The sequence below is a fragment of the Dipodomys merriami genome, unplaced genomic scaffold (genome assembly GCF_024711535.1).
Source record: "Dipodomys merriami isolate MVZ:Mamm:240054 unplaced genomic scaffold, mDipMer1.0.p SCAF_8, whole genome shotgun sequence".
Classification (NCBI taxonomy): domain Eukaryota; kingdom Metazoa; phylum Chordata; class Mammalia; order Rodentia; family Heteromyidae; genus Dipodomys; species Dipodomys merriami.
In genome coordinates, this window is record NW_027206401.1 from 5934767 (window position 1) to 5949445 (window position 14679).

Here is a 14679-nt window from a genome sequence, read left to right on the forward strand (position 1 = left end):
CGCGACGTCTCTTTTCATCTATTTCCTTTTGCCCCTCCCCCCCCCCCCAATATGTAGGCCCAAACTATATATTCTCTGGCAACAGCTAAATGTCGAGACAAAAATACAGCGCCCCATTATGGGCTAATTTTGATCCCTCCTCCAAAGGGCTTTATCACTGCAGTGTTGGAAACACAGGCTCACCTTGCCTTTGCACTAAACTGCTAAGAGCTTGGTACTAACTGACTGCTGTGTGGGGTCTGAGCTTCTCTTCCATGTGCAAGTCCTGCCTCTCCTTCAGGCAAACCCTGGCTCTAGCATACCAAGATGCTGTCTTCAGTATTTCTTATTTTCTTCTTGGTGAATCAACAAGCTATAAGAAATCCTCTTGCAGACTGATCTCAGGAAATGCATCTGTTGTTAGATTTCTCGTACCAGTGTGCTCTGGTGGTCATTGCCTAGTGTTTACAGATCTAAATTAGCATCAAGGAAGAGTTGGAAACAACTATTACCACCTTGCCTTTACAATCTAGCCCTCATCTGAGGAGGCCACTGGAGAATGACTATCTCCAGTCATGTAAGCCAGCTGCTTCCTTTACTGTGTACACTAACTCCATCCTCATTTCTGACTAATTTTATCAGACTAGAAAATTCCTAGCTAAGCTAAATAAGACCTAAAAACAAAAATGAATATCACAAGTGAGTGTGAACCTCGGTAACATGTAAATAATTAGCCACTGCAGTTGATTTACCTGAAGTGTCTGACACCTAGTCCCCATGTCATAGATCTAACCAAAGAAATATCCTTTCATGGGTCAGCGGGCGTTTCCCCTTCTGTTATTGGGCACCTCATTCCTAAGTACTACTGGGGGGAGTAGTAGCTGAGCTTCAATAGTTATTTTCCCTAATACACAAAATGGTGATTGTTTGAAAGTTTTTGTGTGTGACACACTGGAACAGTTCAGCAAAATGAAATACACACAAGCTCCAGCGAGTCTAGAAAATGAACTGCTGCACAGAGATGGCGCGCTCTGCCCACAGCTCTGCGTCATTTCGGTGTCCTCTCCAGGCAAGCATCTGAGAGGGGAGTGTACCCAGGGCTCTCTCACTGCCAGCCTGGAGGATGATTATGATGGCTGCTCTAGGTGCTTGCCAGGAAACTGCAGAATCAAAATGGTGATGCACCAAAAGACCTTGCACACCGCCCCTCTCCCCTGCAGAGATGAGATCACTGAGGAGGAAGAAGTGAATTCCAAGGGCGAGGAACTTTGTCACAGATGGCTGAGGTGCCTCCCCCGGACTCTGTCCTGATGCACACTAGGTCCTGCCCAGTGGCAGGACAGAGCTGCCCCAAGGGACTGCACATCTCCCACACCCTTGGGCACCAGCTTGTGTCCAGGCACTCCACCCTGGACCTTCAGGATGCTGCTAGGCCACTGAACAGCTGCAGGGAAGAGAGTCATGCTTCCTCTGACAGCTCAGTATCAAGCCTTTTCTAGATCGAACTGGCTGTTCACAATGACGATTCATCTAGTTGCCCTTCCGGCAAGCAGCCCCACGACAAGGAGGAAAGGGGTCCATCACTCAGAAGTGAAGCAGGAACCTGAATGCAACCATTCCGCTTCCCAATGTGCACCTTCATAACAATTCCCCTTCCATTTAAACCGACCCCTCTCACCAGCCACCCGAGACCCTGCGACTCAACAAGGATGTGGGTCTGGACATGCTTCCTGCAGAGGGCAAACTCTGGCCTATCCAGCAGGCACTAAACACAATGAGCCAGTTGGTTTCCTCAGCAGGCAGAAAATGGACAAGAGGAGGACTCTTCTCAAAGGCTGCTCCTGTAACCACCTGGAATTCACTGTGTGGGTGAAGCCACAGAGCCAAGCGAGAATGAAACCTGTCCAACACAATCATAGATCTCTCTCGCAGATCTTTGGATTTAGAAAGGCCAACCACATGTTTCCTTTCTTCAAAATTCTGAGTTATACACACCATCAGGCATCTTTTTTAGATAATCTTTTATGATCCCCTTTTCAGCTGATGTTCACTTAAGCAAACTCTCCAGATGGTTCAAATTCATTTGCAATTAAATCGTTGAAGTGTTTTCTCGAAGCTGTATGTGACCGCCTCACCAAAGCCTTCTAAATTTTTCTCATAAATCTCTGTAGGTCTTTTATCTTGAAAACAGGAAGTCACAACTGCCAAGAACAATCAAGCTCCCATCCACCAGTGCTGAGTATATTGCAAACTTGGCAGAACACATTGCTCTGATAGTTCTTGGTGCAACAGAACCAGGTAAGGCATACTTAGAGCTGGTGGGGAGCAGAAGATCTGCAGCATCTATTACACATCATCTACCTGGCAGGGTAGCAGGTAAAGCAATCGCCACCCCATTGAAGTAGACCAGAAAGCCATTCAGGCTGAGGGGGATGTTTCTTCTGATTCACCAGCCTCACAAATTATCAAACATTCGGATGGAATCAAAACATATAGAATCAAACATTCTATACAGAATCAAAAATCTATTCTTTACACCAAAAAAAAATTCAACATGTTGCTTCGCCTCTTTCTAATTCTGTTAGTTAAATGTGAACATTTTTAAGTTGAGCTGATTCAGAATCTAAATTCAGAGTCTATATCCAATCTATTATGCAGTGTTGTCTTATCTCATTCTCCATGAACCTCAGTTTCATCTGGACAATTGCATGTAACACATCAGGTTTGAGAATATAATCCAGGCAAAGTATATCTAGTGTCACTAGTGGTTATGGAAGCCATAGTTTAGATCCTAAGGATCCCCCAAAAGTCCATATGGCAAAGGATTGGTCCCTGGTGTGGTATTACTGATAGGTATAGAAGCTGTAAGGAGTGGGACCTAGAGGAGGCTGATAGGACGCTTAAAGTCTCACCAATAAAAAGGGAGAGTGACACCGCAGCCTCTTTTATTCCCTGAGTGACCTAGCCATGAAGCAAGCAGTTTTACTCTGCCACGGGTCTAAAGTAACAGGGCCAACTCATCATGGAATGCTACCTCTCTAACTGTGATCCAAAATATACCTTTTTCCTTCATAACCTCATTATCTGGTGTTTGTTCATGGTGGGAAGCTAACACAGTGGTCATGACAAAAATGGAATCCCATTTCAAGCCCCACGACCAACCAATAATAATAATAATAATAATAATAATAATAATAATATAATAGACTCCCTCTTTATTTTTAGATCTCTCACCCAAGTGAGAAGCTCCCTTTGGAACATGAGATTTATCCAGTACATGGGGTCACTGAAAACCAAGTGAGAGCAAGAGCGGAATTATTACCAAAAATACCCTATCATTGAAAACCTTTTCAGACAAGAAGTTGTCTATATCAAGATGACTGTTTTTGGCACCATGAACTGGGAGTATTATTTACCATTTCACAAGTGTCTATCGGGATCAGTTACTCCATGGGCCCACTCTTCACTGGTATAAAGGGCTCACTGCTGCAGTCTGCTGGCCTCGTTGTATGGCTCAGGACATGGCTAGCAGGATGTTTCTCCAGAAGACAGTTACTCATTGCATAGCATGGAAGTGTTCATGGATCATCCTGCCAACCAGCCCGAGGACCCACCATGCTGGTCACAAAGCCTCACACGGGTGGCCCTCCCCCCATCTCCACAGGCTGCATGAGCAGGCCTATGTGATCACAGACCTTGGTGCTCATTCTGTGCTGCAAACAGCTACCCAATGTATCCCTAACATCAGCCTTAAACATAGATTTGGACTCTGAGCTCAGGGCAGGAGGAAGTCTGCACACTTATACCACAGCCAAGGAGCTCAAAGATCAGTGTTCATCAGAATCACTTGGTCCTGTGAAAATACACTCTCCACCTTACCTCCAGGAGGATTAAGGGTCTAAAAACAAGTGCATGAGGTGATGGGTAGAAGAAAGACGTCAGGGAATTCAGAATTCTGGGTATGGAGGAGCAACTCTAAGAGGAGATTGTAGTTGGAAACTATTAGGGCCACCTAATGGGCCACCTGTCATGGAGACTGGCAAGACCCAGGATGTCTGGTATGTGGAGACAATCACAGGCCAGGTGTCCACATGCTACTAGATGGAGGGAGCTGCCTGGAGACCAGGGGGTGGCTGTATGAGGAAGAAGTGCTGGGCCCTGGGTGAGCAGCCCATTGCTACTGCCTGGAAATGGCCAAGGAGTCATTGTGAACTTCAGTTTATGTTGAACTTGAAGTTACTGTTTATGTAAAAAGGAAAAAGAGGGTCTTTCATAACTAAAATGCAATGGTATAAAGGAAGTAAGGAACAGAATCTAGATTTCTTTCTATACTTCATCTGGTTTAGTCATGCAGCTTGAGAAAAGCACAGAGAGCTAGAACTTTAGACAACTATAAACATTAAAAATAGATGTGAACATAGTTGGAGCTAAAAGCAACCAGACTCAAATATGGTTTTCAAGAAGACATTTTGGCAAATGCAGGATAACCAAACCAGTTGAGACTGTGGCTCACGTTCCTGTCCAGGCTCCTAGGGCCTGACTCTGCTCAGCTAAGCTAACCCAAGGCCTGGCCCCCAAAATAAAATAAAATTCAATAAATAAAGTTAAAACAGTTAGCAGAAGTCTGTAGAAATGCTAGGTGATAGTATGCCAAAAAGAGAAGAGACTGGAACCATCTCTTCCCTGGGGACAGGAGGCTACAGGTTTACATTACACTCCAGTGATAAGAGAGAGGAATTCCACATTGTAACAATGAGACATACAAGACACTATGTTAAAAACAAACTTTACAACTTAGGGGAGGGAGAGAGGGGTTGGGGGAGGTGGAGAGGGAAGGGATGGTAGGGGAAAAACAAAGAAAGGGGTAACAATGCTCCATAGGAAATGTACTCATCACCTTACTCATGTAACTGTAACCCCTCTGTACAGTATCTTTACAATTAAAAACTGTTTTTAAATGATACTGATGAAAAAAAGAGAGAGGGATTCCACACCAACACAAAGAAGACTTTCAGACGGGGTAAGCTACAGGAGAGGAAGCTGTGACTTCTGCCCTGGGGTTGCGCTTTTTGCTTAGTCTATCACTTCTGAATCCAGGGTTCTTGTTTTGGAGTCTCTTCCCTCCTGACCTCTAGGGTCCTGGCATGTTTTCCTTGGCATACTTCATCACCATCAGGATTCCAAATCCCTACATTTCCCACCAGCTATCTATGTCACAGTGCAAGCTATATTTCAAACATATCTGTGGTTATGTTCTCAGGTGAATTGTGATCACACAAAATTTCATATGCTAAAGTATTCATCTTCTTGTCTCAGAATGGGGCTTTGGGAAAGTGTCTTTAAAGAGGTAATTAAGTAGCTGAGTACCAGTGGCTCACACCTAGGGGGCTGAGGATTGTGGTTCGAAGCTAACCCAGGCAAAAAAGTCCATGAGACTCTTATCTCCAATAAACTACTCAGAAAAGCCAAAAGTGGTGCTGTGGCTCAAATGGTAGAGCTCTAGCCTTGAGCAAAAGAAGCTCAGGGACAGTGCCCAGGCCCAGTGTTCAAGCCTCAGGACTGGCAAAAAACCAAAAGGTAATTAAGTTTAAATGATGAGTGTGAGTCCTGAGCTAATTAACAGATATCCTTATACAAAGAGGAAATCTGGATACCCAGAGACACTGATCACTATCTTGGCCTTGTGTGAGATGCGTCCTCATGCAGGAAAGACCAAGTAGGGACAAGGACAGAGGCAGCCATGTGCATGCCAAGGAGAGTGGTCCCAGGAGATCCTAACCACTGGCCACGAGAAATAAATTTCTGTTGTCTAAACTCCTCCCTTCCCCCTACTCTGTGGTATATTGTTATGGAAACCCTAGCAAACTAGTAAGCCACATGCATTCTTCTTTGCTTCCTTGTTTAGCTGGTTCTCTTGCCTCTTCAGTGTTGTTCGAGCAGGTCCTTGACTGTAAGTTCCCCTGGTATCAGTGCACAAGGAATTAAGTACATAACTGAGATTCTATTTTTAGGTTAAGAAAGTTCCTTCCAAATAGGTCAAAGCCAAGAAAAGGAGGCCTGGTGGAATGTGAATGGGAACCATTGTTTCCGGCACAGTGAAAGAATGAGTTCTCCCCTGGTTTCAAAGAAATCCCTGGCAGAACAAGAGATGCCATCTGCTGAGGCAGAGACGTGGCCAGGCCTGAGGCCCAGTGCCAGTGCTGACGCGGCAGTTTTTAGGGTAAATTCCTTCCTGGGAAAGGAGATGTGCAAATCTGAATGCTTCTTTTGTTCAACAAAATTGTCATCTATGAAACCATTTCCAGAACAAGAATCCAAGTGTTTTTTTAAAGGTAGTTACCCAGAGTACTTTAAGTCTATACATGTTCATGAGTTGTTTTATTTATTTATTCATACATTCATTTATTTACCACTTTGAGCCACAGTGCCACTTTCAGTTTTCCAGTGGTTCATTGAAATAAGGGTCTCACGGACTTTCCTGTCCTGGCTGGCTTTGAGGAACCACAATCCTCAGACCTCAGCCTACTAGTGCCTGGCTTGTTTTATTTTTAAAGTTCTGACTGGTATCAAATATTGCTAGCATTTTCTTCTAGTGTATTATTTAAATCATGATATGGGGCAAACATAGTGCCTTAGCAAACAATGCCGACAAAGCACCTGCAGAGAGAGGTTAAAAGCCTCATAGCACATAAACTCAGTAATGAGCGGGACGTGGCTCTCTCCAACTCCCAACCTACATTTCTGTAAATTTTCTTACTCAAAGAGATCACATGTACACACATGTGCACACACATGCATGTACAAGGTATACACACTCACAAGTTTCTCTTAAAGCATCAGAAATGAATGACCTACACAAAAATGAGAAAATTACTTGTTCTAAAACTACTATCATTTACAAAAAGTCTATCAGGAAGATCATAAGAACAAAACAATCACTTAAAATACAAAATATGAGATTCAAGCACAAGACGTACACATCTGTCAGTAAGGTGTTTACATGTCTCATGTCGTGTGTGTGTGTGCCGGAGTAAACACCACTGAGATAAACACCCTTTCCCACTTTGCACAGATCCTAAGTCTGCATAGTCTCCCCTTCACCAGTTCCACCTTTCCAAGTTTCAGTTCAGCACTGTCAACTGTAGCCCAGAAATACTCAATTGGAAATCTCTGAAATAAGCATTTCAGAAGTTTAAAATAGCCCACAATTCTCCAAGGCATGATGGAGGATCAGGGCATTCCACCTCCCCAGCTCAGGACCGTGTCTTTGTCCAAGGATCCACGGTGTATACACTACACTCTCATTAGTCACCTCACAACCTTCAGGGTCATCACATGGACTGCTGCAGTCTCACGGTGTGCTTGTCCAAGTAACGCTTGCCACCATGCATGCATCACTTACTTCACCTAAACATGTTGGCTTTGTAGCCTCTCACACCATCACAAGAAGGGCAAATACTGTAATGTAGGCTATTTTAAATGAGAGGAAGAGAGATAAGAGAGAGCTCACAATTACATGGATGTTACTGTTTTGTTACTATTTATTGCTGTTAATCTTGTGTCTAATTTGTAAGTGAAAATCTGTCACATATCTGTAGGTATGCATAGGGAAAAGATGGTATATAGAGAATTCAGTATTATCTGCAGTTTCCAGTAAGCCCTGCAGGTCTTAGAGCATACCCTACAGATAAGGGAGCATTACTACACTTGGCTGTGTTTTCTTGGTTTGATCGTTGGCCTCCTCTTCCCTCTCTTCCATCCATCCTTTCCTAGCCACTCATTCTCTGCACTTCAAATGGATCCTAATTCATGTTTACCTCTTAATCTCCTCTTCCAACTTCCATTCCTTCATCTCCAATCACCTACAGTGACCCCCATATCCAACATAACAGACAGCCCAGGTTCTTCTGTGGATTGCTTTGTTCTTCCAGTCCTTTGTCACATAGAGCCAGAGCCAAACGGATTTTGGAAACCTATTACAGTTGTTCACGTCAACATACTCACCTTCCTCCCAACAGTAACATCTGATAGATGTTTTCAACCACATGGTATGTTGAAATAAACCATAGCTCCCTGCCATATTGCCTTAGGGACATTGTCCAACCACATTCTGAAAAAAGTGCATTCACTAGGTATTGGGCTTTTTTTTTTTTTTTTTTACCATCAATTAAAAATGTCCAAGAAACTAGAATAATATGACCAGACACATCACACAATACAACATACACATATACAAATATGGAGCTGAGATGGAAAGTAGGTTATCTAATGTCATAAATCATCCTAAGGTGATCAGAAGAGAGAATGAGACTGAGGCAACATTAAGTAGCCAATGCCACCCACAGTTTGGAGAATCGCAGGCATTTCTGCCACTCACAGGAAAGCCTAATGGGGCCAGTAAGACCACCTCAGTCACCATATTTGCCTAACAACAAGGTGACAGTGTCCCCAGATGAGCACACAGATGCTCTTCCTCCTGCAACCACCCTGCCAGGACATGAAAGAACAACAAACAACAAGCAACACTGGCTGCAGTCTGGGTTGTGGGGCGCAGAGGCGATGGACTGAGATTGGACGGCACGTGTGTTAGTTAGCGATGGGAATGAGGTGAAGGTTTGTGAGCACATGTGTATGACAGAAGCACAACCCTCTTGTGAGCCGTTGCTTCAGTGAAGACACGAACCAACGAGCGAGTAGTACCTGTGCCGGTCTCATTAAACGGTCCTGGACCCTTAATGGGAAAATCATCAATCTTGATCCATTCACCTCCTAAATTAGGGAAATGCAACTGCATAGTTAGAGACATGGTCTACTGGATTTTCCATATTTCGCTACTTTCGTAATGAGTAGTTCAAGGTTCTTTTCGACAGTCTTCACAAGGACTTCTCTGGCCACAACAGTGACTCCATACCTAACTATAGGGACAATATATATGTGGAGTCTTCTGCTCATGGTTTATTTTTTTTATCTGCATGTTTGGAAAAATATGGACTAAATTCTAATAAAACTACTGGGTTTTGTTGTTGTTACTTTGTTTTGTCTTTTAAAAGGGGTGAGTCTCTTCTAGTTTTCCATATTTTACTTGTTATAGGAATCTAAAAGGATTCAGAAATCTATTAGGATTCAGAAATCCTAACAATTCTTAATGTACAGTAGTGACAGGAAAAAGCAAGATGTGGGGGCGGGGAGAGAGGTCTCTCCTAACCTGAGTAGTCTGAAATTCTAGGTCAGACTTACCGGGTGGGCTTTCAGCTCTGTAAACAGGACGGCTCACTCCACTGTGGTTTTCTGCAGTAACCAGCACAAAGTACACTACCCCCGGCTCTGAAACACATGGTTTATGTCAAGCCACCATCAAAAATCTCCAAGAATGACACACTTTGAGTCACTAACTACCTCCCCAAGGTCAATTATAACCAAATATAAAAATCTAAATTAGGTGACAAGTCTAATGGCCTTCTGTGTGACTTTTATTAAAACCCTTTGCCATCTTCTCGTGCATCTGAAACACACCCAATCCAAAGAATCCTATCATTAGCACAAGTACAGGCCTTATGAAATAAATCTGGATTCTTATGCAGTCAATAAAAGGGGCTTTTAAAGTTTTTAATGTAAGATCAGTGAAGGAATTAGGAAGTCACAGTCTACTAATTGGTATCTGGACTAACAGTGTCAGAAATGACAAATATTTCCACGTGGATGTTCCAAATGGAAATCTCCAGGGGCGAGAGGAAATAAAGGCAATTTAAAATGTAACATATGGGAAATTCTTGGTTATACTACATAAAGCTTCACCAAAAAAAAATTATTCACAGTGAAGTGTTTCCTAAGCTATGTCTACATGATGGTCTGGGCCATTTTAACACAAAGTTAGACCTAAAGTCTTGGAACTGCTAATCTGGAAATAACGAGGCTTTTGCTTCATAACTTTTGATCTGCGGCTGGGCTACACTGTCAACCCAGAGACCATGCTACAAAGAGAAGGCACCTGAATTTACAGATTTCCAGACAAAAACTGGCTTTCCTCAAAACATGAGTTCTTATCTTGTGACCCGTAAGTTCAGGTGCCAATTCATGGAGAATGGAAGTCTGTGGGCACTGCAGGGGAGAAAGGGCTGGAGAGGGGAGAGTCTATTCTACCGAAGGCGCTCCTGACTGTGACATTTCTCAAAGTGAGGAGCATTTCATTAACAGAAACTCATTCAGTTCTCAAGCCAGCATTGTGCTCAGGACCAGCGAGTGAGCTGCCACCCTCTGGACACCTGCTGTCCTGAAGACTGGTGTGACCTCTCTCTCTGAATACAGCAAAGGCCTCGTGGTATTTGGGGTCTGGCACAACCTGCTCCACTCACGGGAAAATGATCCAGGTTCTGACAGAATGCAAAAGCTCACCTCCCCAGGCACTGGCGTTACTCTGAGCTTACTTGTATTGCCAAGAAATGTGGTGCACATGTCTCTGAGGCCCTGAGTTAACACAACAGAAAGTCGCCTGGGAGCTACTATTTAGTTTGTTGTGAATGTGTGGCTCTTTCATGTGTTTTTCTTCTCTGCAGCAATCATAAAAACCCATAGTTAGAGCAAATATGACTTGCGCAGGCCTTTGGTCTGCTAGGATCTCTCGTTAATTTCACAGCTGGACTTTTGGGGACCATAGTGTTGTGCTCTTGTACTCAGAAAACATAATGTAGGACTGGGAAGGTGGCTCAGTGGTAGAGTGCTTGCCTTGCATGCCAGAGTCCCTGGGTTCGATTCGTCAGCACCACATAAGCAAAAACAAAAAAGCCAGAAGTGGTGCTTTGGCTCAAGTGGTAGAGCGCTAGCCTTGAGCTGAAGAGCTGAGGGACAGCACCCAGGCCCAGAGTTCAGGCCCCACGACCGGGCCCCCCCCAAAAAAAGAAAACATAATGTATCACTACAGAACATGAGGAGAGTAAATAGGTAGAGGTCTCATGCTGGGAGCTACGAGTTTATTATGATCTGTTCCAGGATCAGAAGGCAAACTTGACCTAGCAGACACTGGGTTTTCTCTATGCTAGCTAGATTACTTTTGGTTAGATTTCATCAATGTCAAGGCTAGATCCTGAAGGTCAAATGAATGGAGTGTCAGACCACTGGAATCTTCCATAGAAGAAAGAAGATACAGAGGAGGCAGCTTTACAACAAAGCCTACCACCACTTACATCTGTCCTTATCAGACAATATACATTGAGACAGAATTTAAGATGTTTCCAACCTACAGAATCAAATTAAGCTAAAATTGAAATGAGTGAAAATGTGGCATGTCATAGCTAAATATGACATTCTATATACATTTTTTTGTGTGCCAGCCATGGGGCTTAAACTTGGGGACTGGGCACTGTTCCTGAGCCTGTGTGTTTAAGGCTAATGATCTACCACTTGAGCCACAGCTCCACTTCTGGCCTGTGTGTGTGTGTGTTGTGCACGTGCATGCGTGCGTGTGTATGTGTGTGTGTGTATGTGTGTGTGTGTATGTGTGTGTGTGTATGTGTGTGTGTGTGTACTCGAGCTTAATTGAAGAGTCTCATGGGCATTCCTGCTCGGGCTGGTTTCAAATCACAATTCTCAGATTTCAGTCTCTTGAGTAGCTGGGATTACAGGCATGAGTCACCAATGCCCAGCCTCTACAACTACTTTTATAAAGCATATTAAAGTTGGGACCTTGAGTAACTAGGGTGTTAGGAGCTCATGCAAAAAAAAAAAAAAACCTGGCACTGGGAAGGTAGCTCAGTGGTAGAGCGCTTGCCTTGCATGCCTGAGGCCCTGGGTTCGATTCCTCAGCACCACATAAGCAAAAAGAAAAGAAGCCAGAAGTGGCACTGTGGCTCAAGTGGTAGAGCGCCAGCCTTGAGCTGAAGAGCTGAGGGACAGCGCCCAGGCCCAAAGTTCAGGCCCCACGACCGGACCCAAAAAAAAAAAATCTAATTTAATTGTGCCTTTTAAGTACTAAGAGCCTGCCATTAACCAGAAGCTTACAGACACATAAGCAATCAAATAACACATAGTTGTGTGCTATGCACATGTACAGGGTAAAAGAGAAGCGAGAACTGGGACAGGTCACTGTGGGCGGGGGGCGGGGGGCTGAGGTGTGGGGAAATGGTGCTGCTGGGGCTTGAACTCAGGGCCTGAGCACTGTCCTTTAGCTTTTTCACTGAAGTTCTGATGCTTTACCACTTCTGGATTTTTCCTGGTTAGTTGGAGATATGAGTGCCTCAGATTTGTCTTCTGGGGCTGGCTTTGAACCAGGAGTCCCAGATTTTAGCCTCCTGAGTAGCTGGGATTACAGGCCTGAGCCTAGTTGAGAGATCTTTTCCTGGGACATCGTGTACCCTAGGCAGATGCACTGTAGAGACAAGCACCTACAGCAGCACTGAATGTGGGTGTTCACGACACTGGAGGTCTCTCACCGCATGGCAGCAGGTGGCTACAGCATTACCCAGTACAGTGGCACTGTGGTGAGTTTCCCACAGTAAGGGTTGAAGGCTGAATTCCTAATTTGGTTTATGTTTTGCTCTACTGAAAAGGATGTCATGTATGGTTTACAGCATTTGCATATATAAGTTTGACAAAATTTAACTTTTTCTAATAGATCTGTGTACATTATTTCGGTGTGGAGAGAAGAATGTTTGAGTTTGACTGCATGGAGGGGAAGGTGGGACAAATGTGTAGAAGGACAATATGACACCAGTTTGACAGCAGCCGCAGGGCTAGAGCCTCAGATCTTGACTTCTCATTTCCAAAGAGCACCAGGTGCCCAGCGCTGGCCTCCCAAGCGGGAACTGGGCTGGGGACAGGGGCGTGGCGTCACTTACCCACATCCTCAATAAGGAAGGAGCATGTCTCCGCATTCACCTTGATGTACTTAAGACTTTTCAGTGACTCCCCATAGGCAATGTTGTAATGCTCCACGGGTCTACCGGTGGCATCTTTGGGTGGGTCCCACGTGACTTTCAGACCCATTTTAGTGGACAGCAGTCTCACGTGTCTTGGCTTCAGTGGGTGGTCAACTATGCAAACAGTGCAACTATCAACTTACGGTAATGGCAGGGGTGGGGGAGAAGTTTTTGAATGTTCTCGGATATGGTTAGCACAAAAACCAAAAGCCAAATGACATTTAATCTGTCTGTTCCAGAAGACTTTAAGTGTACTCATGTTTGCACATGGGTACAGTATGAGAACAAAACAAACAGACGAAACCCACAAAGTTTTGTGTATTTTGGATAACCGCGGGTGGCAAATTTAAACCAAACGAGAAACAAATCAAAACAAACTCTCTCCTTCTCTGCCTCGGTTACTCTGATATGCCAGTGCTGAGAGATTCACATAGCGCCAGGGCCATTTGTATATTCAGTGAGTACTGAGCTTTTGCATGGTAAGTGGAATACTGAGCATTTTGCACAGTAAGCTGGACAGTCTGCACACCTCGGAAAAGAACAGCATACATATCAGGATAAGGAAGCACAGCCTTTGCATCCACATGACTGAGATAGGCAGACCTGCTCATTTCTGAAAAGAAAGTAAGCCAGGAACACAACCATTGTAAATGTTGGGGAAGTGAACCTCATATTGATTGAAATGTTTCTATATTTTATACCAGAAGAAAAAAAGTAAAGAAACAATCATTATATCTTCAGTTGTATAGTCTTCTGTTATAAGGTTCTAAAAAAATTCTTAATTTGTAAAATTACCAAGGTGATACATAATATTGTTTCAGACAAAACATGTCGACTGACTATGTAATGGATATGGTCATGTGGAAACACCAGAGACAGTTGCGAAGTATTCATGCAACAGTTAGACACTTTCAGAAGATTTGCTCTGAAAACAAATACTCAATGATGTGAAGCCAGTTAGAAAAGAAAAAAAAGTAGCCTAAAAGAGAAAGAAAGAGAAACCTTCCATTTAATATCATTTAAGAAAAATACATGTGGAGGGGCTGGGAAGGTGGCTCAGTGGTAGAGCACTTGCCTTGCATGCATGAGGCCCTGGGTTCCATTCCTCAATACCACATAAGCAGGGAAAAAAAAGCCAGAAGTGACACTGTGGCTCAAGTGGTAGAGTGCTAGCCTTGAGCTGAAGAGCTGAGAGAAACAATGCCCAGGCCCAGAGTTCAGACTCTATGATCAACAAAAAAAGAAAGAAAAAAAGAAAAGAAAAAGACACATGGAATGTGTTTCCCATGGAAGAGGAGGAGGAGCCACTTCACAATTCGTTGATCAGCATGTGACCTTAATACTGCATAAAAATTCTGAATGGAATACACACAAATGAGTCTAACAGATTCTACTCAGTCCCTCCTACACTCCCTGCACCTCGGGGGCATCAGACAACTTGTGAGGGAACTCATTGAACAAATTCATGGCATGAAAGAAGAAGATAAACTTGATAATTTTCAAAGCATGAAAATATGGATGTCCTTTTTGGAGACAAAAAGCATGGTTTTAGACTATGTGCATAGATTGAAGTCCACAAAGCATTCCCTCCCAGCTGGAACGTAAGGTTCTGTGAACCAGGTGATGGAGAAACTACAGGTAAGTGGCCTGATGCAGTAGGCCATGCACAAAGACACCAGTCACTTCCTGGGCGTTTAAAGTGAGCAAGAGACCACTTGTTGGTAGTTGTCTTACACTCTTCCTCACCTATGAAACTTCAGCAGGGATCTTCCCCAGAAATCCAAATCTC

The 14679-nt window shown here is 43.8% G+C and overlaps 1 protein-coding gene across 1 annotated transcript in view; it reads right to left on the reverse strand.

Moving 5' to 3' along the window:
- The window catches only part of Fndc1 (fibronectin type III domain containing 1), a 54350-nt gene extending 41393 nt beyond the window's left edge, over window positions 1-12957 (reverse strand). The window contains exons 1-3 of the mRNA XM_070010089.1: window positions 12810-12957; window positions 9217-9303; window positions 8680-8748 (exon numbers count right to left, since the gene is read on the reverse strand). Coding sequence (XP_069866190.1) covers window positions 8680-8748; window positions 9217-9303; window positions 12810-12957 — 304 coding nt within the window. The remainder of the gene's footprint in view (window positions 1-8679; window positions 8749-9216; window positions 9304-12809) is intronic.
- Window positions 12958-14679: the final 1722 nt, after the last annotated feature.